Below are 24,504 nucleotides of genomic sequence, written 5' to 3' on the forward strand. Positions count from 1 at the left end.
CAATTTTTTATGAACTATCTACAAAGACTCTTTGGGCATATCCCCACTGTGTGATCCTGGACACATTTCTCTTGCTCTCTCTAAGAGTGGGCCTTGCATTTTAACTTCCTTGCTCTCCAGTAGACTTTGCCTAACCTGCCTCACTGTGGTTCTTTGGAAAGTATTGAAATTGTGTGCTTTCATAACTTTGCCTTTTCCCTCCCCTTTTCTAATAACTTATTAGAGTGCCATTTTATGTTAAGCGCTGACCTCTGTCTGAAAATAAGTGGTGTTTCTCACTAAGACTTGTCTAATAAGTAATTAGGGTTGTGTGTGTGTGTATATATATATATATATATATATATATATATATATATATATATATATATATAGTGACTGTGTGTTGAATTGACTTACCTCTTTGTGTGCTAGTGTAATTTACAAGTGTCTCTTTAAATAAATAATTATATACTTTTACACCAAAGCTCTGGTCAGTGTTTGCTTGTGCTACTGTATCTCTGTACCTATTGTGTATACTCTATATACTGCCTAACTCATCTTGAGAGAAGTCTGACTGCTCAGCCACAGCTACCAGGTAAATCTGGGTGGTGCAGACTGCTACCAATCGGGTTTACTGCCAAACACCTCTAGTCCTAAATCTTTTGCAGTGGTCCCTAAGGGAACTGCACAGGTTTCTGCCTAACATTAATCAACTTCCATGGGAAATTGTTTCTGTAATTTAACATGAGAGATTTGCCACGATGTGACTGACGTCATTGCGGACACTATGGAAGAGACATGCACTGTTGCCTGTCACCCGCATTACTACAAAAGCACTCTTTTGTGTCACGCGCATGACTTAAAAAGTGAGTGCCGCTATTGTCCGTTAGAATGCTGATAGTGTGGAGAGTTTAGAAACAAATGCTGAAGTTTTCATGTACTGATGAACTTTAGGGAGAATGAACGTAGAACTACGGCATAACTATGGCACAAAGAGGCGCATGGCAGGGGTAAGCATTGGAGACAGCTTACAAAAAACATAAATCCGAAAATCTATATTTTATACTTGTTACATTGTTTACACCATGGAACCTACCCATATGCCAAATTTCAGGCTTGTTGTATGTTGCGAACAAACGCACACACATCCACAAATTTCAGTGAATCATTAGAAGAAATTTCTCATTGAACTTCCCATAGCAACACCTCCCCTTTTTTTTCCTTGAGTAGTTCTTTTGCTTTTTTTGCTTTTGTAGAATCCATAATCCCAGTCGAACTTCACTTATTTAGCTCTCCTAAAAGGTTTATGCAGGGTACATTTAGCGTTAATACATCTCTTGCCAAACCACCCTAAGTTTACAGGCTTGCAATGTATAGTAATAAGGCTAAGCAGGGCTCAGACAATCTACTAACCCATTGGCATTGGCGGGAGGATTTGCATGGTTTCCACCTTGCTGGCGAGTATGGGATTTTAACACTTTTTATTTGCCAACTTTGCAGTCAATGGAAAATAGGTTTCACTCTGCATGGCTGTGTTTTGGGGGTAGCATTGCAGCATTGAAGTGTGCTTATTGTGGCATGCACCATTTTACAGAAAGCACTGGTAAATATGTTGTCACCCATCACCATGGGGCAAATGCATTTCTCTTAGGTTGAGTATGTAAATTAAGGAACTTAGCAAGTCTAAAGGGATTTTTAAGAATTTGCAAAGCCTTGTAAGGGTAGCAAGGTTCTTTACTGCAAAGGCATCAAATTAATTGCAACATCAAAAGGCATCACAGGGCATTAACGGACTTGGCACAGCATCATATGGAATAACTTAGAATAGCATGGCCTAAAATTGTGCATCAGTGTTTAAATACATTTGGCACTAGCATGCCTTCATAATCTAAGCCTAGAAATGATATAACACTGCTTTAGTGTAATCTTGAATTAATAAGTGTCTCACATTAGGGATGAGTCTGAAAACTGCAAATGCCGTCCTCGTTCCCCAGGCTCATCCGACTGGCTTTTTCTGCAGTTGCCTTGGCCCAAGTCTTTGAAGGCCTACACAATCCTAACATGGGCAGGCATCCTTTATATTGTCCCCATGCCAACCATTCCCTCAATGAGAGTGGTTCTGATGGGCTTGCAGTTGTATCGGTCAGACCACTTGCCTCAGCACGTCATGCTAGGGAAAAAAGGCTGTAGGAATAACCCTGTAGAATCTCGGGTGCTGGCGGCTGGTCTGGTAGATGTTCAATGCAAGAGGGAGAACTGTGTATGGTGCAAGCAGGTGTGAGCCTTACTTCAGTGGCCTCCAACGCAACAGGTCTCAGGAAATCTGAGTCATGGCACCCAGGAGCTAGGTCTGGTAGTTGGAGGGACAAAACCTTTGTTGAGCAAGAGAATTGAGGTTTGTGGGAGGATGGGTGAATGAGTAACTGCGCCAAATGGAGTAGCATTAAGACGAGATGGGTGGGAAGGTGAGGAGTTAGGGGAGTGGGATGGATATTGAGGTGGGGGATACTGATGAGTGATGATAGGAAAAGGCAAGCGAGGGAGATGAGGGGTAGAGAGGTGGGGGCAAAAGAGGATGGAATGTCGATCGGTAGGGTTATGAGACAGCCCTAGGGGCTGCAGCTCAGTGAGGAAGGTTCTGGCAGCAGACATGATATGCGCGAATGGTCTGGGTGCAGAAGGGCAACTGGATTGGAGAAGGGTAAGTGAGTCACAAGAGGGTTGTGTAGGGGTATTGTATGATATTTATGATTGTAGGCACCCATCGACTTCCTTAGTCTTTTTTGAGGGTCTAAAAGTTGTTGGGGTGTCCTTTTTTTGTAAGTGTAACTTTCTTAAGCTATTACCTGACCACTCACATAGGCTTTCATTGTGTCCCAGTAGATCCTAACCGATGACACACTTCTTTCAGTTACTTATAGCGTTATACCCTTACAGATATAGAATGTGAAATCTAACTCTGGTAGCAGATGGATATTAATAGTTCACTTGTTTGCATTTTGAAAACTTCTCCATGCCAGAGAGCCAGTTTGACATGTGTCATCCGAGATGTTTATCGATTCCAAAATGAGTAGTAGGATGGAACGAAGAAGCTGGTTTGGGTAGGAGATTGCACAGAAGGGAAATGGGAGGTAGTAGAAAAGTATGGGGAAAGAAGGTGAATGGGATTGGGGATGGTGCGAATGGGTTGGAGAGGGTAGGTGATTGGAAGAGGATTATGGTGCACTTGGTGAGCTGTAGGGAATGGTGACACGATTTGCGGAGAGGAGAAGTAAGCTGGAGAGGAGTGGTACAGAACATGTAAGTGGTAGGAGATGGGGCTGAAGTAAACCTTTCAACTATTATGGGGAAAGAAGGTGAATGAGATTGGGGATGGGGCGATACTACTGGCCAGGCGTAAAAAGTTAGTGGCAACCTCAGTTCTCCAGGTACTCTCGGCGCATCATTTCTTACTTACCAAGAGTCCATTATCATGAGCCAATGGCTAATAGCGAGAGAAAATGCCATGCGTGCAGTAGGTGTGGAAAGTGCAGATATTCAAGAACTGGGCTGGTGCACTGCAAACGGAGTAGTTGTTGGGTCAGGGAAGAAATGTTGCAACAACTGCTTGTGTGGTTGTTTGGACAAGGGAGAGCTGTGTCTTAATAGTTGTTTCAGCGAGGAACTGTGCATGGTTCTTTTGGTGGTGGTACTATGCAGGTCTTTGGGAGAGGGTCAATGTGGTATTCATTTGGGGCTTTACTTGCTGCCCTTTTTGTGGCCTGCATGCCATTCCTTTGGGTGGGACTAAGGTTATTTTTGTTGTGAGAAGCCATGTCCTGTTCTTTTGTGGTTGATGTTCGCCTTCTTTGGCGAGGGGATATGGGTTGTCTTGAGGTGCAGAGATGTGCGATTCTGTCGGACAGTGATATTTGTATTTGGGGGCCACGCTTAGTTTTGGGGTGGGCCCATATGCATAGGTCTTTTTATGACTATCTTAAGATCTGTGAGCTTCTGTTGGATTGGATATGTGAGATATGAGAACCACCAGCACCGGAAACCCAACCGACAACACACCAAGCAGAATTGACCAAAAACAAGTAACTCAAAAGGGAAATTAAAGAAACTGCACTGCAGCCTGCTTAACGTTGGATCCATGGCAAAACACTTTACAGAAATCCATGACCTTCTAAGCGAAGGAGGCATAGACTTGCTCTTTCTTACAGAAACCTGGTTATCTGATTACAAAGCCAATCGCGGCCAGTTTCAAATTAATACATGCCAACCGAGAAAACCAAATGGGAGGGGAACTCGCAATGATGCACAAAGAGCATATCCGAGCTGCGCCATTTGCCTCTCCCGACGTTGATGAATCCCTTCTCATCAAGATTTAACTCTGTGTTCCTCCTGAACTACAGACCACTGTCCTACAACCCAAACTTCGCAACGAAGCTAGCAGACTCAATTACCATTTTGGCAACCTAGTCATACTGGGAGATTTCAACATTTGGTTTCAAAAAGAAAACAAAACCTCAGCGAACTCACTCTGCACACTCCTGGAAACACTGCACTTCAAGCATATAATAAATGGATCAGCCCACAATGCCGGACACACCCTAGACGCGATTTCCTGCACAGAAGGACTAGGCGCGCCTGCGCCACCTGCAGAAATGGTATGGAGCTACCATTACCTGATACCTTTCTATATTAAACTACAAACCCGCCTACTAGTGGGAAAGGAAATACCCCACGCCAGCAAGAAAAGAAACTGGAAAAACCTAGACCGGCAGTCCTTAACAAACTTACTAAACTGGACCCTACCTGGCACCACAGAGCCAACTGAAACAATCCCAGACTTGCGAAAAACACACTCAACGCTTGGATTACTGAGGCCTAGACCACCTGGCACCAGCAAAACCTTTAAAAGCCACACCAAAAAAACTGGATGTGAAATGGTTCTTCAAAGAGCTGAAAGAACTAAAAAAAACAACCGCAAAATGGGGAAAAAAATGTATAGAACAGTACAACCGACAGAAAATAAAATACCAAAGACAGATCAGACTTTAAAAATCAACAGTACCCAAAGCAAAAAAAAACTATGCAAAACAAATTGAGTCTGCAAACAACCCACAGAAAGAACTCTTCATAATCGTCAGAGATAAAAGAAAAGCCTTATCGTTCAACAAAGCCATCATCCCAACACGAGCACTATATGACAGCATCACCAACCACCTAAGATCAAAAATAGAAATAATCCAACAGACCATAAACACAACCCACGCTAATACAATCACAACCACCGAACCACAGACGGCAGTCGAAACACTGAATACAAGAAGACTCCCCTGCTTGGGACTGTTCACTGACGAAATCTTCACCACACTGATCAAAGACCCCAACCTTGCTGGATCCCCAGGGGACCCCCTGCACCTTGACATCTTCAAAGCAATTCTCAACCACGGAACCCCAGCGACACACTTCCGGAACCTAATAAACCTGTCACTCAAAACAGGAACCCTAACAACTGCCTTCAGATCGGCATACATCAAACCACTGGAAGATCCTTGAAAACCATGTATACAAGATCCTTCTGAATAGGTTGAAACAAACGGAATACACGACCAGTCACAAGTTGGCTTCAGACCAATGAGAGGGACAGAATCGACACTTCTATTGATTGGGAAGACCTGAAAATAAATGTAGACCACAGCGCCCAATCGGCCCTCATACTACTGGACATATCGGCGCTTTCGCGACAATTAACCACACAACACTAATAAAGACTCTTGGAATGTACCATACAGGAATTGACACTAGGTGGCTTACCAAACCGACAGAACCTACTTAACACCATTCATTTCAAACACCAAGAACATCCACTGCGACATTCCACAGGGATCCAGCCCCTCTACCCTGCTTTTCAACATCTACATGTGCCCCCTGATGAAAATCATTTTAAGCCACGGACTAACCGCCTACAACTACGCAGATGACAAACAACTGATTGTGAAAACGACCATGACCCAGGAACCAAATAACCATCACCAAATGCCTCTCAGGCATCTACAACTGGATGACCACAGACAACCTCAAAGTGAACCCAGCAAAAACAGAAATAATGTTCTTACCTACAGAAAACAACACAACCAACCCACAACTTGACCGGCCGGCATGGGAACACAACCAGCGACTTCTAACATAGTAAATAACTTGGGCATACTCATGGACAACATCTATCCCTCGAACCGCGAGGTCAATGCAATCACCAGAAAGTGCTTCTATCTCCTAGGACTACTTGGAGGACTGCTCCAATACCTCTCCTTACCTCGCAGAACCCTTGCAATCATATCCCTGATATTAACAGCAATTGACCATGCAAACGGCCTATACCTAGGAATGCCGGAAAGACTCACTAAGAAACTCCAAAGGGTCAAACACTGCAGCCAGGATTCTAAGACTAAACGGATGAGACCACATCACCCCAGTTCTCTGCCTACCAGTACCACCCCTCTCCGCCCCCAGCCATGTCCAACATCTAGAGTAAACAATGAAGAGAAGGCTGCCCAAACAACACAGATTCAGGGATATCGCATACACGCATCGGATGCACCTGAACAGGTAAAGCATTAAAACCTAAGCACCACCCTAACTTGACCACTCTCACAGCTAGAGGCACCCGATCGAGCGCCACTTCCCCTATTTAGTTTAACACCCATATGCTCCCTGTCAGCAGCCGACTGCACAACAGGCCCACACCAAACTGCCAAGATTAAACCAAACAAGTTACCGGAAACACACCAGGTACAAACAACCCTCTGCCCCCAACCCGCACAGGAAGTCAACCTCCAAACCCGAGAGGAGGCAAGATTGGTCGACAAACTACAACCAAGAACGTTGGTAGATGACATTGAGCAGCAACCAGACTCACGCTAGAGGCCTCGTCAAAGCAACCAAATTCCTAACCCGTTTCCTCCTTCCTGCTCCTCCAACATAACCAGCGCCACTACACGTAACTAGCGGCTAAGCACAGTGGACATAAACATACAGAGAATGTAACTAATGCTCACACTGTAACATACCGCTGAGACACTGGCAACAACACTAGAAGGAACACCCCTGCACATAGTCCATAAATACCCTGACTCTACACAGAAGCACACCGAAATGATATAATTCACCTCCTAACCGCCATCTGTGACCCTGGACCCTTTGTGGATACAACTAACCAGTGCGCACGACCACAAACCCAACCAGAACGCAACACGATACACAAGTCCAACACAAACACTGGCAAACATCCGAGGCACTGAGTCCTACCCATATGGTTACAACACACAGAGCCTCCCGAACCAACTCCCACATGCAAGACCACGCTCACAGCCGCCAGTTCCTCCTGGTTCTCAACCTATCCTATCCCCACTAACGCACCCAGCCCTCTTCTCTTGCAGAGCCATGTGAGCGTTTGGAGACTACCCTTGGGTGGTAGTGGTGCATGGTGCAAATCAACATAACATGTCTCTTGCTGTGCTATATGATGCTCTGATTGGGGTTTCCTGGGTGTCGTCTTTCATGGCTAGCCAATGCTTGTGCTCGTGATGGTCTGGTGACTTATATGGTGGGACGCTGAGATGCAACGTGGTACTCTGTTGATTTCTTTGTTGTGTTCTGTTGAGAGTTCTGATCTGAATTCCATTTGTAAAGTCGCATCTAAATTTCTCCCTTTTTTATTTGCAGGAAAAATGGAGGAAAGGGGAATCAATCGGGAGATTTATGATGCAATGATGAAAGAAATGGTCGGAAGTTATGAAGTGTCTGCAGAGAATGTATCCAACTTGTGTATTCCAGGAAAGCCAGTGCTGGGTAATAAAAACTTCAAAGCTGACCAATTGCTATTAATAATATGAAGACTTGTGTTTTTGTTGACACATGGATTTTATACTGAGGCTTTGTGCCTCTTAGATACACCTCATCTTTCCTTACTTATGTTCCTTGATTTTGATCGCAGTATTTGGCACAGTGGATCCTATCATTCTGCTCTCCCAATTGAAGACCCTGCTTTAATTATCCTTTTAGACTTCGACATGATACCAAAGCTTCCTCTCTGAAAGACATTGGACTGTGAAGCTTAGTCACTATACATCTACATCCACTACGTTTATATGTGGAGTTCCACAATGCTCAGCCTTATCCCCTTTCCTGTTCAATGTCTGCATGCTTCCCGTTTTGTCTCTTGTCTGTAAACATAAGATTTCCTTCCAGTCCTGCACTGACTATACACAGCTACTTATCAAGGTATTAAGCTCACAAGTTATGTACAACTTCAAAACTGTCTTTATTAAGACCTAGTTGGCCAGTAACAAACTTCCATTTAACGCCACTAAAATGGAGATATTGCTCCTCGGCCCCAAATAACTTCTAACTGACTCAACAAGATGTCTGTTTCCACCCCAGTTGTTCGGGACTCTTATCCCTTTCTCCAATAAGGTTACAAACCTTGGAGTATTTTTGCACTCGGAAATTAGATTAATCCCCGTAAAAGTGAGTGAGATCATCCTCCTTCCGCCTAAGAATGTAGCACAAGACCCTTCCATTCATCCCAACTTCAGACCACTCATTGGTAGTCTGTGCTCTAATCATTTCTCATCTGGATTGTGCAAATTCCTTATATGTAGGCTTGTTTTAAGTTGTCTTCAAAAGGTCCACAATGCAGCAGTACATAAACTACCCAAATAAACGCCCAAACTACCCAAATATGTCTCCTTGCCAGATTTTCGCTTTGCCTTCCACTATAATGTATCCTCTTCGAAATTCTTTGCTTAGTTTTCTAATGTCTTCACGGACTAGCTCTGCAATACTTAGCCAAGAAAAATAAACCCTATCAATTTTCATGTCCATTAAGATCCTGTAAAAGGAATCTTCTGTTAATTCAACATATAAACTGCATAACCAGAGGTGTTTGTGTCTTAGTGCTAGGACCCTCGTTTTTGGACTCATTACCCCACCATCTTTGAAACGTGAATGCTTTCTCCAGGTTTTGAACAGAACTGAAAACTTGGCTTTTCATATAGACCCTCTTTCATACCCCAATACTCTTGTCCATTTACCTAAACTCTTTAACCGCTGTGACCAGATGCAGTGTCCCAGAGACGTCTTTATGGGAGGGCAAAAGGGGCACTTGAACCGGGCTCCCACCTTGGGAGAAGCCCCCACATGACTGCCTGAGATAAGGAAGTTGGTTCCCTCTTTTACCAAATAGCACGTCAGGGTATGTTCTATTGTGCTACTGAAGCTCTAAACCTATTGCTTGTCTGTTAAGTATGAATTTCATCCTGTAATGGTTTCTGTGTTCACTGTGGTATACATAGTTTGTGCGTTCACTAGGGCGCAACTCCTGTAGTAGCCTCACCTTTCTGTGTGGATTACATTGATCCATGTGCATTAGTCAAAGTTGAAATGCATATTGATACATTTGAGTGCTGCGATGGGCTAAGCTCAGTATATTAAGCACTCACTGCAGAGATGTGTTCATCTGCATGATTACAATACCAAACTCTAGCAAGACTGACTCAGCCTTTCCGATGTCTGTTGATAAACCTGCATGTATATGTACTTTGTTTTGTAGAGCAATGGGTGCTATTGTCAGCATTGTTCCTGCACTAGATGGCGGTTACTAAAAAGCCAAACGTAGCATCAGTGTGGTGAAGGTCAAGAAATTGTTTTGTTCTGATGGATAGTTGTAAAACCTAGGCACCCCCTTTCAATGCTGAGCCTAAGTGTTAGTCCGCTGAGATAATTGGGTATCCAAATTGAAGACTGTGGCACCAAAGCTTTCATGCTTGTACTTGGCTTTGCCAGCAGCCAATAAAGTGATCCTGGATAAATCATATATCACTGACATTCCTGTGCTATCTTCTTTGAAAATATTTGCCTTTTCAGACTCTGGTGGCATTGATTAGCTCATTACCTGATGTTTCTTATTATGCAGGCCCTTTGAGTGAAAGGGGTTCTTGCCAGAAGAAAGTGCAACAGATATTGCAAGCCTCTGGCAAGCATATTTTAAGGTCTGCTCATTTAACACAAAAAAAGTTTTTTTTTTTTTTTGCGATGTACATTATTTTCTGCATGTTTAGAAATAACAATTTCACAAGCCTCTGTTTTGGGGCGTATTTGACGCTTTAAAATTCAAAAGACAACCCTTTGCCCGGGTCTGTACAAATAGGCGTGACTCTTGGGTGTGTTGTGTTTAGGTGGGGGGACTAAGCAAGGATGCCCTCTGTCCCCTTTACTATTTGCGTGGTAATGGAACCTCTTGCAGATAGGATATACTCCAAGCACCGTACCACAGGTGTACAGAGAGGAGGGAAGACTGAGGTCATTTCCTTATGCACAGATTAGGAATCCTGAAACTAATCTGCCGAAAGGAATTGATACTGTAGTGGAGGAGTTTGGCAAATACTCTGCCTGCGTCTAAACAACAAGTCGGAAATATGCCCACTGGCCGATGAGGAGCAGGAACCTTCCCACATGCTGAGGCAGCACGGTTAATTCGATATTTTGTACTTACAATAGCTCGTTCCCCAGTGCTGACTAAGGAACTAAACTAGGGTGTGTACATTAGGCACATGAAAGCCAAACTTCAGAGATGGGACAGTATGCTGATGTCTCCAGCAGGAAGGCTATCCATAATTAAGATGATGGTACCTAAACTGCTGTACATGTTTCATAACATATTCATAACATACTGCTCTGGCCAGACCGCACACTATTCCAAGACCTTATACAAAGCAGCATCTTTATTTATTTGGGCTGGTGGCTCGGTCCGACTGAAGTGGGCCGCATCTGACCTGGCTGTTTGATGAGGGAGGGTTTAACGCCACTGACCTAGGACTATACTACTTTTGGTGGCGCAAAATACATAATGCGACTTATTGGTCGGCTGACACCACTACATTGCTTCATGTCCGCCTCAAGCATGTGTGTCGGCCAGTCCCACTGCCGTCGCGTTTGGCAGGTGGTGGATATCAGCCAATACATCGGTTCAATCCAGTGGGGGTGACCTCGATGACGTGCAGGAGACGGATTACCAAGCTCAAGCTGCTATTTGTGTATGACACTTGACTCCCATTATGGGGGATGTCAATGTTTTCTCCCACCACCGATAGCATTTAAAGGCTTTGGAGTGCAGCTGGTATTTTGACCATCAGTGATTTGAAAATGGAGGGCCGCTTTGTGAGCTGGGGAGACCTGAAAGCAGTCATGGGGGGATGGTCCATTGCACACATTGCACCATCTGTATGCGATCAGCATTTAAATCTTAATGGCCAATGTTCCCCGATGAACCTTCATCACATGCATGCCCATCATTGTATACTGCAGACATCCTCCGTGGGTAAGAAAAGTATTTCCATGCTATACAAGTTGGCACAAACTCAGTAAGGATGAGCCACTCCAAATGGAGTTCACGGATGTGCAGTGGGAGGCTATATGCGCTCTGATGAAAGGATTGTCTCTGAATTCAAAATATACGCTCATACAGCTCATACACTTCAAGATTTTTAACAGATTGTATTACCCCCCCAAGCCCCAATGAGAATGAACTTGTTTCAGTCTGTCTGACCAGGGTGAGAGAATGCAACCCTGTTACATATGCCGTAGTCCTGTCCTAAACTGTAGGAAGAATGGTATACTGTCATTAACACATTGTATGATCTATTTGATCAGCAGCTGAACTTAACGGTGTAAGAATGTGTACTGGGCTACACAGGGAAAATGGAGGTTACTAAGCAAAGGATTTTGTGTTTGGGATTGTTAGCTAAAAGTGCAATCTTGATGAGATTGCATAAAACACCGTCCACGCATGAGATGTGGTTGAGCGATGTCACCTGGGCCAAATGACAAAGAAGAACTGTATATTACTCTATTGCCGAGTATTAACCTTCCTAAAGACATTTGGGCTTACTTCAGTTTATATCTTACCAGAAACAATACGTCGTCATAGATCCATATCGTTTTCGCCTTCCGGTCTACTGTCCATCACTGTGCTGTAAAATTGTACCATGATGTATTTATATTGTACCAGTCATTACTTGCCTGGAATGTTTTATTTACACCAATGGTCAATGAATACAAAGTTAAAAAAAAAAAAAGAAAAATACAAGCGAAACGCAGATAAAATCTTTTGAGATCACATCAATTAGTGTGGTGATACTTGTATACCTTCCTTGACGATGGAGACAAGGAAGCTAGAATCATTTCAGTTTTTCATAAGCTTCTATAACATTCTGTTTTTAAAAATTGTCATGCTGGGTTATGTGATTTGTGTCCTTTATAAGTCGGTTCTACACAGTTTAGTTAATGGTAAAATCTGGAAAAGAAATCAGTAAAGTGTAGACATTGCAGAATGGGGTAAAATCCCAGCATCACCTTTTTAACAAATGTGTGATCCTGGGCTTCTCATATAATCTCATATTGCCTCACATTTCAAAATAAATAGTCCCAAAACAGTGATTCCGTTTTCTGGGTATAATCTTCAAAAAAGCATCACTCATGGTTTCACTTTCTACAGCATTGGTTTTTCTATAATGACAACGAGCATTGATATATTTGCACATTAGACATTTGTTCCATTGCTCTCTAATAGCAACACTACTTGAAAACCATGTCCCTTTTCAAACCTCAGTCTGCCTAGGTAGGGACACAGTCCTGGTAGCTTCTAATCTTTATCCACTATCTATGCTATGGCATGTGTAGCTTCCTCCTGGATTCCAATTGTTCTCCTGCATCCATGCTTGAGCACTTGTGCATTCTGCGAGACAGATAATCTGAGTAATCGGTCTATTCTGGATGATGTACACTTTTTTAATGGAATCTGATTATACTATGGCAGGTGTACCTTTGTTGTGGCTGCCATTGATGAAAAGTGGCATGTACCTATCTTATGCTAGAATACAAGTACCCTTGTTGTGGACTGCAAATATTGCCATTGAACTGCTACTTGTTTATTCTGATTACAGCAAGAATGTAGAGGTAAGGGGACTCTGAGGGAGTATCCATGCTTATTTTGATCATGCTATGGGTTGTGATCGCAACAAGGGGGCCGCAACCAGATATTCTGGTTCCCGTTATTTGGTTCAGTGGAGGAGGGCTTAAAAAATGGCTGTGCCCGGGCCCCAAAACTACTTAAGATGACTCTGCAGCTCTGCTCTGCTACGCTATGCGTGTGTGTTAAAAGTACATTAGTTTAGTTAATAAGGGGTTATCTATTACTGAAAAGGGTGTTCTTTTCTTTGAACAATCCAAGAAAAAGGTGTAGGGAAGAGAGAATCTTTAGTGCATCACTGTTCCCTAGTCTGGACAGAGATACTGGCTTCCCCCAGTATGTCAGTGACCGGCACAGTTGCGGGGCAAAGGAAATAAAATGAAGTAAAAAAAATAAGTTAACAAACCCAATTTGGGCTTGTGTATTAACTATATTATTTTTAATTTTTAAAATGTTCAATTATAACAATATTATCCCCCCCTTGTTCCCCATCTCCTCGGCAGAGTTGCAATATCACTAATCTCTTAAAGACTTTTGTTCAAATTTTACATAATGTTAAAAATGCTCAGTTTGTGCGGACACCATTGCTGAACAAAGTCACCTTTTAGAAAGTCCAAGAGCAGTGCCCATTCCTGTTGAAGTTTTTCATATTGTCCTTGCACGGTATACGTCATCCATTCCATTGCCATAAACCCCCATAGCCAATCTCTAACTGTTGGTGGTTTCTTCTGCTTCCACGGACTAGCTATAACCAGCTGTGCCGCTATTAACATTAACATAAAGGCTTTGCTATGTAGCTTAGTGAACAGTTGTGACGCTGGTTCGAACAAACCACACAGCCATTCCGTAGGCGTCAGATCAACATTTGAGGGGATCATAGTTTTTATATCGTGCATGACGTTTTCCCAGAAAATCCTCAAATTTTGACAATACCACCATATAGGTCTCCAATCCCCCTTCTTGCCCCTAGCTCTCCAGCATTGTTCCGTTACTGTTAGAACATTGCATGTAACTTTTCCGGGGTATAGTGCCATTGAACCATGATCTTATACCACATTTCTCTAATTCGAATCGACTTTGTCAATTTGGGAATCTTTGTCCATTGTTTATCCAATGAACTCTAGATAATTCCACTTCCAAAGTCTTCTCCCATTTGTGCATATATCCCCAGGTCTGTTCCCTTTCTCCTTCCATCAGAATCCCTTATAGCTTAGACACTATTTGTCTGTCTCCCGTATGTGTGGGTATACATTTTTGGAACCCTGTGAGTTCTCCCCTCGCTGCTGTTTTGCCACCAGTCACCCCTATCCAATGTCTCAACTGATAGTTGATTGGTCTATTACAAAAGGACAGGCTAGAATACGGTTTACTATCCTCAAATGAGCTCCTCCCTGCACCATGTCTCGCATTTTTATACATTGCGCTGTCTGCCATTGCCTAAACGCTCCTTGTACCACCCCTGGACCGAATTGCGGATTCACAAATAAGAGCGTGATCGGGGATGGGCGCATGGACAAACTTCCCTTTTCCAACAGTCGGTCCTGTATGTCTCACACTACAGCTAATAACCGGTTAGCTTGCATGTTTGGGGGCCTATCATCTATATAGCCAGAGAACCCCCTCCAGCGAAACACCCTGCCACCGCCCTAACCATCCTTGCCCAAGGTTTTGTAGTGTTTCCCGTAAATCATTCCCTGTCAACCTGTAGCTGCGTGGCTTCAAAATATTTCACAAAGTTTGGTAAACCCATTCCCCCACCTTTTCTAGGGGCCATTATTGTTTGGAGCCCAATTCTAGGGGTTTTATTGCACCATAGGAATCTTGAAAACCTTCTGTTCCGAGCTTTAAAAAAGGAGTGCGGTACCATTATTGGAAGAGCCTGAAATGTATATAGTAATCTAGGGAGGACTACCATCTTAATGGACGCTACTCTTCATAACCATGAAATACGAAGTGGGGACCATTTCCCCAACTCCTCTTTAACCTTCTGTAATAGTTGCAGGTCATTTTTCTCATATAGCTGTGAGATCCTTTTAGTAATATTAACTCCCAAATATTTAATGCAGGTATCTGCCTCTACGAACTGAGAATAAGAGGGTAAAACCTCCTTCTGTATGGTAGTAAGACCTGAATCTAAAATCTGATTTGCCCTTATTGATCTTCAAGCCTGCAACCCCGTCTATATCCACTATAGACTGTTCAGGATTGCTCAAAGTTTGCAACATATTGTCCACAAACGCAACAACTCTGTGATTCCCCCTACCCCAAGAGGAATGCCCTTTATCGTCGACCTGTCTTATTTTATGAAAAAAACGGCCCCAAGTACATTGCATAGAGGAGTGGGGACAACAGACATCCCTGTTGAGTAGCTCTGTCTATTCCTATAATGCGGGAAATATCTATGGAAATATCTATTAATTGCCAAGCGTATCGTGGGGGTGGGGGGTCCGATCATTCGCTTGTACCATCTTTATAAATGTAGTCCCCATTCCCATTTTCCCCATAGCATTAAACAAAAAAGGTCACTCAACACTATCAAACGCCTTCTCGGCATCCAATGCTATGAACACTGAGGGAATTAGTTTAATATTGACTTTGTCTATCAAATGAATCACCCTCGTTATATTGTCTTAAATCTGGCGACCTAAAATAAATCCCGACTGATCAGCATTGATTAAACCCGGAAGGAGTGGTGCCAATCTTGGCGCTATAATACCTGTGTATAATTTTGCGCCAATATTCATTAGTGCAGTGGGTCTATATGACCCACATTTTGTCAGATCTTTGCCAGGTTTCCCCCGAATACTACTTTTGCTTCTGCCATAGTCGGCGTAACCCTCCCATTTGCCACTATCATGTTGAACAATCCCACCAATCTGGGGGATAGTTGTTTTACATATTTTTTTTTTTTTAAACCGCAGGGAACCCATTTGGTCCCGGCGCTTTATTCAATGGCAATGCCCTTATTGCTGTCTTCACCTCCTCCTCCAAAATATCCCCCTCTAATACCTCCCTCTCCCCTGGCATTATCATTGGCAGAGTCACTTCCATAAAGTAGCGTTGAATGTCCTGAGTGTCTGGGTAATTTGATGTGTACAAAGTTTCATAATGTTGGGTGAAGGTTTCTACAATTCAGCTGTCAAAGTTCCATCCGGGTGCTGTAGCCTATATTGAACCATATTAGCTGCCTCTGCTCCTTTCAACTGTCGACCTAGTAGTTTATCTGCCTTATTGGCACCTATATAATACCTACGTTTAGTTATAAACAAAGATCTTTCAGCCCTTCGAGTCCGTAATAATTCTAACTGGCTATGTAATTCCTTCAGTCTTTTACCTAGAGCCCTCGTCCTATGCTGCGCGATAGCCTGTTGTCCTGTTGTCTCTCGCAGTTGCTCTTCCAGGACCCCTCCAATTCTGCTCTCCGTTTGTCCTGCCTGGCTTTCAAAGCTATAAGTTCCTCCTGCATTACTGCCTTAAAGGCATCCCAAGTCGCTTCATGGGTGACAGTTTGATCACAATTTTCAGAGATCTATTCTTCGAATGGATTGTGCCCTCCCACGTATTCCTCATTTTATAATCTTATGATATTCGTATCATGCCAACTTCGCTGCTTCAGAAAAAAAAATTCTCGGCAGAGGGCGCAGTGCACGAGGTTGTGCGTCGATGTCCCTCGACGGGCTCCGTACCCTATCGACTTCACCATCAGTATAAATAGCTTGTGCCGTGCCCGTTGGCTTATGTTCCGTTTTTCTGATTGCTTTGCTCTCGAGACCGGCGCTTCGAAATTTTCTTCCGACAATGTCTTCTTCTTCCACCCCTTCTACTCCCAAGATGGGGTTAAAAAAATGTATCCACTGCGGATTGAAGATGTCGATTACAGATCCTCACCGTGTTTGTGTTTGGTGCCTAGGTTCAGACCACTGAACCGCGACTGTGGCTCCTGTCAGTCGATGACGGAGAAGGCCCTTCGTGAGAGGAAAGGTAAACTGGCGGTGGGGCGGGAAGCTTCTAAGGCCTCCTCGAAGGCCTTGTCAAAAAGACATAAGAAGTCGAGCGATTCGAAAGAATCGGATCGTAAACACTCTGAGATCTCGATCTCGCAGTAGATCGAGACGCTCTTCACCTTCCTCTTCAAAAAAGGTTGAGGAGACATAGCTCTCCCTCTTCATCTTCCAATACATCTACCGAATTTGTACGATGCCTGACTGTCGCATTCCCCAAGAAAATGGGAAGAATTTGGAGGGAAGATGATGGAGGTCTTTGAGAATGCGGCCTCAACCCCCTCAAAGAAGCCTCCAAAGAGCCAGACCCCGGTCGCTCCATCCTGACGACACAGGGAAGTCAGGAACTACTGTGGTAAAACCCAGTAGTATGGGTGAAACTCGTAAGACTCGAGTCGACGTCAAATCGTTGAAGAATCCTCGAGAATCAAGTGTTTCCCCGACACTGTATAAAAAACAAAAGTCGTTGAAACCCTCGACGACTTCGTCGACGCCTGCTCGGACAGCAGGTAAGCATGCACCAACATGTGTTTACTCCCTCTGTCCCCACAGGCCATACCCACCCCTCTGGTCCCTCTGTGATGTTCCCTTGTACCCCCCCGCCCCTTCTTGCACACAGGTGTTTCCTGTTTTGCTCGATTGTTCTACCCTGCTCCCCCTCCCTCTCCAGGCTACTTCTGCAGAAATCTGTCCTGATGCATTCTGATTTCACTGTCTTGTGTCCAATGCTGGATTTGACCTTTGTGGAGTTCATTGATTCATGATGCGTCACCCTTTCTCATGGTGGCCCTGAATCATGCTGTTCCATCTTCATCTTGTATCCAGGCTTGCAACATTGTGTTACTACTGACTTCTGCAATTGTATTCGCCGCTCTTCTTGCTTCTCCACTCTTTTTGACTGCTTACTCTGTTCTCTCCTCTCCCTTTCGATCTCCTTCCCTCCTCACCTCTATGCACTTACTCTATCAGAGTTGTCCCTGGGCCTAGTATGATAGCAACCTAGTGTGTCTCCTCCCCCTCCTCTTACTTGTTTACCCCCCACCCCCCTCCACCACTATCTGAAATGTCATCAGGCCTAGTACGATAGTCGCTTGTTTTGTTCCTCCCCGCCCTTCTGCACCCCTCTTGGTCACCTTTTTGTTTTCTCTGGTTTACCAGAAATGTCGTTGGGCCTAGTATGGTAGTCACCTATCTGTTTCCATTTCCTTCCCACTCTCCCCCTCACTTCCTTATCTACGTCTTAGCTCTTGCACTATCTGAAATGTCGTCAGGCCGAGTACGATAGTTCATTTCACATCCTTACTGTTCATGGCCTGTAAGAATGTCATTGTATTTTCCCTTGTTCCCTCCCTTGCAGCTCGAAGCTCTTTGAAACACACTGTGTATAGGCGCTATATAAATAAACTATCATATCATAGCCCCCAAGCTAAGGTCTAGTACATTTCCTGATGTCCCACCCGTTGGGAAGTATCCTAATACTTCCCTTAGATTCCAAGACATTATGCGCCAATGGCCTCTCCTAACTGCCCAATTGTTCCGCCCCCTTGTAACTCACTTGTACCATTATATGCAAGCACTTCCTTGTATGCCTATGAAACTCCTTCAACTCCTCCTTCCGCGCCGCCACCTTGCTCTCTCCCCAGCGGGCCTTTCAGTTTTACCCCTCTTCCTCATCTTCTCCCATGGACCAGTCCCATTTTCTCACATTCCCCGCTGAGAGGAGATCCTCGATCGTCTTTCTCCCTGTACTTCTTCCTCCTCCAGGTTCAACAGCGTCAGCACTTCACCTTCTAAGTTGAAAAGCAATCCAAACGGAAACATCCATTTGTATGAGATCTGTCTTGAAATGAAAGCACACGCAACCTGACCCATTCCTCTTCGCTTCTGCTGGGTTGCCAGAGCCAAATCTTGGTACAGCAGAAATTTTGCTTCATTCACTGTGATATTCCCCTCCATCCTTGCTGTGCGTAAAATGTTATCTTTTATCCCATCTGAAGTTAGGGTAACAAGAACGTCTCTGGGCCTTGTCCCTGGTTCTCTCCTCCTAGGGGCCACTCTATAAATACGGTCAATTCTATATCCTCCGGGGGTACCTCCGTCAGCAAGTTTCCAAAGTGGTGCTGCGTTACGCCCTTCAGGTCTTCATCTAGAACTGACTCACTCAATACTTTCATCCTAATATTTGACCACCTTGAGCGATTCTCCAAGTCCTCTGCTTGTATCTCTAGATTGTGTGAGGCTCTGTCCAATTGTTCTAGCAGTTCACTGTTCTGTGTCACTTCCTGCGATATCTCCGTTAGCCCTTGGTCCACAACCTCCACTCTTTGACCTAATTCTTTAATTTCCCCCATGACTTCCATCATTGAGTTTAACAGGTCTTCTCTTAATGAGACAAACTGTTGTTGAAACTTATTTGTGAACCTTTCCTTCCATTCCGCAAAGGCATTATTGTAAGTCCTCCTTGCTGAAAGCCATTTCCCCGATCTCCTGAGTTTTCCCTTTCTGATCCTCCAGCTCTTTCCCCTCACCCCTTGCCTTTGCCTCTTCACTCTGTTTCCAGCAGTGCTCAATTTGGCCTTTTTGCTCCACTGGCGATGGTCTTCCTTTAGCTACTGTGCCCTTTCCTTTGAGTCTTGGCATCAGGGAGGCTTTACCGGTACTATGCAATGGGCTTTCCTCCACCCCCTACAGCCCAAAATCTACTTCTCTACCAAGGGTTTAGAACTTCTCTGCTTCTCTATTTTTCAACATCTTGGATTGTCGCCAATATGAGTCATAAGCACATTTGTTTATTCCGGCAGTAATGCGATTGTCTCAGCTCATCAGGGAACAACTGCCTATCCTATCCGGCCCCAGCTATTCAACTTCAGACTATCTCCCTTTAATTGACTTTTGTGTCCAGATTGCGCTCACATCCATATGGTAGAGTTAGCGTTTTCTCCACTATTTCGGCCAATTACTTTGTTTCACAATTCATCAGAATACCCTGTGGCCGTTGTCCCAGTTCTTTATCACCACCCTGCCATCCCGTTACTCCATTCACCACGTAGCTGTTAGCTGGAGAATACCATCAAACCACCATATGTATCAAACATATATTAAGCATTCAGTAGCCTCGCAGATGCAGGGCTTACTGGTATACTCCTAGCGGCAGTCTGTCCCTTGTTTGTGTATTCAGATCAGCCCTGCAAAAACAGCATGGTCCATGGACGTTGTATCACACACCCTCCCGCAAACCCTCAGAGCTGGGGTGCGCCTCCTTCTACGGGGTAGTCACGGACCAATCTTGTCCCTTACCCTGGATCACGCTCTCACTCGCCCTGTCCCTCAGAGCCGGGGTACACCTCCTTCATCGGCACGCCTCATGGGTCCCGTCCCGATCTCGTCCCTCAGCATGGGTCCCGCAGCCACACTCTTCCACTGCCGACGTCTTTCTTTTGGCCCGGGAAGGGAGGGCCAACCGTACTTGCAGCGATCACCTGCTTCTTCCAATTATGCTGAAGTCCTCGAGCTGCCACCTCTCTTCATCCGGCCTGTGCAGGCAATGCCCCGTCCTTTCTGTCGGTTGTAGCTTCCCCTTCTACTATGGCGAGGGGGCATGCATTTCTTCCAGCATCTCCTTCACGTGTTTCCCCATCTAAGGGGGTTTTGCAGTTTTGCCCAGCCCGCCTCTTTCACGTTGCAGGCAGGCCAAGGACTACACGTCATTACCCAATGGTGGCCATCTTGGATCTCTTAACTATATTATTTAGTAGTATAACTTCCACAGAGCTTTTTCCGGAATCTTAGAGGGCCTCATTTGTAATGCCTATTTTTAAAAAAGGGGCGCGAGGACGGCCCCTAAAACTACTGACCAATCAAACTCATGGACGCTGATAGTAGTCTGTGTCCCTTTTGCTGACTCACTGGGAGGAATGAGTTCATACTACAGGATGGTTAAATAATTTGATAACCGAACTTAAATTGGCTTTATAGTAATATACATACAGGAGCACGCCTGCTCAGTTATACCTCTCTTGACATATGTTAAAGGTATTTGTACCGCAAACCGTCGCCACCGGAAATGGTCCACAGGCGCTCTGGCAGAACTGAAAGAGGGGTGGGCGGTTAGTAGCGTGTAGTGACTCTGTAGCCACCATTCAAGTAAACCACCCCTCCCTGACTCTCGTAGGAGATTTCAATATCTGGTTAGACATCCCCACCAACCCCATGACCCTTTCACTGGTCGACAGTCTTGATGCGCTCAACCTCTCCCTTCACATGAACGGTCCAACTCATTCTAAAGGACACACCGTAGATGCTATCTTCAGCTCCCATGATCTGATGCATCTAGCCCCCCTTACCATTCATCTGGTCCTACCATTTTGATGTCCCTTTCTCCATCCTCTCCCCTGCCCCCACCCTCTAAACCCACTGCCACCCTTAACCGCAAAAGCCGGAACAAACTAAAGATCTTCCCTGACCTAGCCGAAGCCCTGCTTCTCAGACCCCCCACAACACCCCCCGATGGATCTTTAACCATCGACTCCTTTGACTCATGGCTCAATGAATCACTAATTCCGCTCACTCCCTCATGGCCCTCTTCGTCACGCGTTTGACCTTTCCCGAAATGGTTTACTCCTGAACTGAGGAATGCTAAAAAACTAAATAAATCCTTGGAACGCAAATGGCGAGCAGAAAATTACAGTCTCAGTAGATCCACCTTCGCCATGCACCATCGCAACTACAAAGCAGACATTTGAAAAGTAAAAAAAGCCTCTACAAAATCGGATTCTCAACTGTGGAAACCGCAGCAAAGGACTCCACAGAATCCTAACTGAATTTGTCAAACCGACTTGTACCTCTGCCCAATATAACCCATCACAATCGCTCTGCGATTCTCTCTCCCTTCACTTCTACACCACTGCTCTCGACAGAACAACTTCCCTTAACAACAAACTCTCCCTTCTCTCCCCGCCCCAAATACCGTCTAATCCAACAACCACCCCCCTCCTGCCGCCGCAACCCCCACCTTACCCACCTTTGACTCCTTCAAAACAATCTCCAGAGAAGAATAATTGCTTGACCTTATATCTGATCGCAAACCCTCTGGTTCCCCCCAAGACCCCTACCCGCCTCAGTCCTCAAAGAAATATTCTTGTCCACCTGCGCAGGAGAGCATGCAAGAACCATCCTTAAAGATTTCCTCAGCTCTGGAATCTTTCCTGACGCCTTCAAAAATGCACATGTCGAGCCTCTTCTTAAAAGAAAAACATCCCTTGACCCCCCCCTTAACCCCAAACATTACAGTCCAATCTCGAACACAAGATTCCTTGCAAAACTCATCGACCGAACTGCATACTCCCAACTAAACGCCTTTGTCTAATCCAACCACCTCCTTGACCCCGCCCAATCAGGCTTCAGACCGCGAAATGGAACCGAAACCACTCTGGCCTCAATCTGGGACAATCTTAAAATCACAGCAGACTGCAGGATGCGCTACACTAATTCTCCTCTACCTGTCTGCAGCCTTCGACACAATTAACCATTCAATCCTCCTGGACCGCTTCCACTCCCTAGGAATCCATGGAACCGCTCTCAAATGGATCGCCTCCTTCCTCAACAACAGGAAACAAATAACCCTCCTCTCCCTTTTTTTCTCGGATGCTCGCCCAGTTAATACGGGAGTACCGCAAGGCGCATGCCTACCAGCTTCCCTATTCAACCCTGGTTTATCTAGATTTTTTCAACAAAAAAAAGAAATTCGAATAACAAAGTTTCGAAATAAAAAGCTTTGACGAGCTATATTTAACATGCAAAAATGCATTTCTTTCTAAACCAATCCATCGACACTAGACATGGACTGGTTTCAATTGTAATGCACTTTCACATGTTAAAAGTATCATTTCAATGCTTTTTTTGTAACTTTAAAACGTTACATGGAGATGTCCAGTGCTGAAATTTCAGCACTGGCCAGCCCCTTGTTACATTTTAAAGTTTTGTGTATATTGGGGGGGGGAAGATTCCCCCACTCCACCCCCATCCCTAACCCAAGCCCCAACCCTAATTTAACCCCTAAACTAGCCCTAGCCCCAACCCTAACCCCAACCCTAACCCTAATTTAACCCCTTGTCGTGGCGAGATCTGTCCCAGCGCAGAAGTAGCAAGAACTCCTACCTCCCCTTGGTGGTCTTGGCACGTGGAGTAGATAAACACAGGTCACTGCGACCCCCACAGGGAAAGGGGGGTTGGGGTCCACGGGTTGGATAGGTTTGGGGGGGGGAAGTAGGATAACCGTATTGAGGTTTAGGGGGAGGTTCTAGACAGGCGGGGGGATATTAGGGAAACATGCTCCTTGACTCCGACCTTGGTGCTTTTGCTTCGATGACCGTGATTACATGATTAACTTCACGTTCTCATTCACACATTCATACTCTCATTTCTAATTCTACCATGCTTTACCCAAGGCGGGGCCCCGCACTCAGTTGTTAGCCTGCACTGAGTTGTGCCCCCCTTACAATGGTATCTCTCGCATGCGTTACCCATGAAGAGGTCCACACTCAGTTTGAATGTAGCACTGAAGTTAGCCTCCTTAGTTCGTTTCTAGCATGAATTCTAACATGGCACATTTGCATTAACTGTGATAGCGTCTCAGCAGCGAATCCATACTATGGTGTCGCTTGCATGCTTTTCCCAAGATGAGACCCAACACCCAGTTTGAATGTAGCACTGGGTTTGCCTCCTTAGCACTTTTCAAACACAAATCTATCATGGCACATATGCATTAACTGTGGTGTGGTAACGTTTCACATAAAACATGCAAAGCACTTAGAACATACAGAGAAGCCCGAGCTTTCTGCCCGCCGGCTCTGTAGTCTGGGAGCCCGTAGGGAGGTGTGGGCGTTTAAGCAAACGAAATGCTCCTGGCGAGAAAAGGAACAATTAGCATGCGCCTTTTGTGTACTTTGGTAACGGTTCATTCCACAACACCCACAACTGGCGGGTGTAAACCAGCATGCAGTTAGTTAAAAACACATTCTGTGCCAGGTATTCTGTGCTGTGTGCCTGCTCGGCTCTCTCAGCTGTCAAGCAGTCAACCGGAGCCTCTAACGAGGGTTAGTTTGCTAGGTAAGTAGTTACAGCATGCTTCGTATCAATAGTCAATACACTCTACAAGAGGCATTAGGGCCACTCTGGCTTTCATTGCAAATGTACCCCTTGACACCATTTGCAAAGCAGCTACTTGGAGCTCTATTCACACTTTTACTCAGCACTACTGCATTGACACTCATTCCAAGACAGATACTCAAGTGGGACAAGCGGTTCTAAGACATCTGCTTGCTCAGGATCCTTCTCACATCCCATCTCCTTCTAACACTGCTCGCTAATCTATGCACAGCATGTGATCTAAGCAGATTCCACAAGCCTCAGAAGGGATACATTACTCACCGTAAGCATATTTCTGATGCTTGTATCTGCTTAGATTCACATGCGACCTGCCCTTCCTCCCCTCTGAGAGAAGGTGCA

The 24,504-nt window shown here is 44.8% G+C and overlaps 1 protein-coding gene across 3 annotated transcripts in view; it reads left to right on the top strand.

The window, feature by feature from the left end:
- The window catches only part of LOC138570801 (uncharacterized), a 941,103-nt gene that overhangs the window by 36,359 nt on the left and 880,240 nt on the right, over nt 1–24,504 (top strand). For all 3 annotated transcript variants that reach the window (XM_069649146.1, XM_069649147.1, XM_069649148.1), the window contains exon 2: nt 7,693–7,818. In XM_069649146.1, the coding sequence (XP_069505247.1) occupies nt 7,698–7,818 (121 nt within the window). In that variant the 5' untranslated portion in view covers nt 7,693–7,697. The remainder of the gene's footprint in view (nt 1–7,692; nt 7,819–24,504) is intronic.

Source organism: Ambystoma mexicanum, chromosome 1p (assembly GCF_040938575.1).
Source record: "Ambystoma mexicanum isolate Mex_15411 chromosome 1p, UKY_AmexF1_1, whole genome shotgun sequence".
Classification (NCBI taxonomy): Eukaryota; Metazoa; Chordata; class Amphibia; order Caudata; family Ambystomatidae; genus Ambystoma; species Ambystoma mexicanum.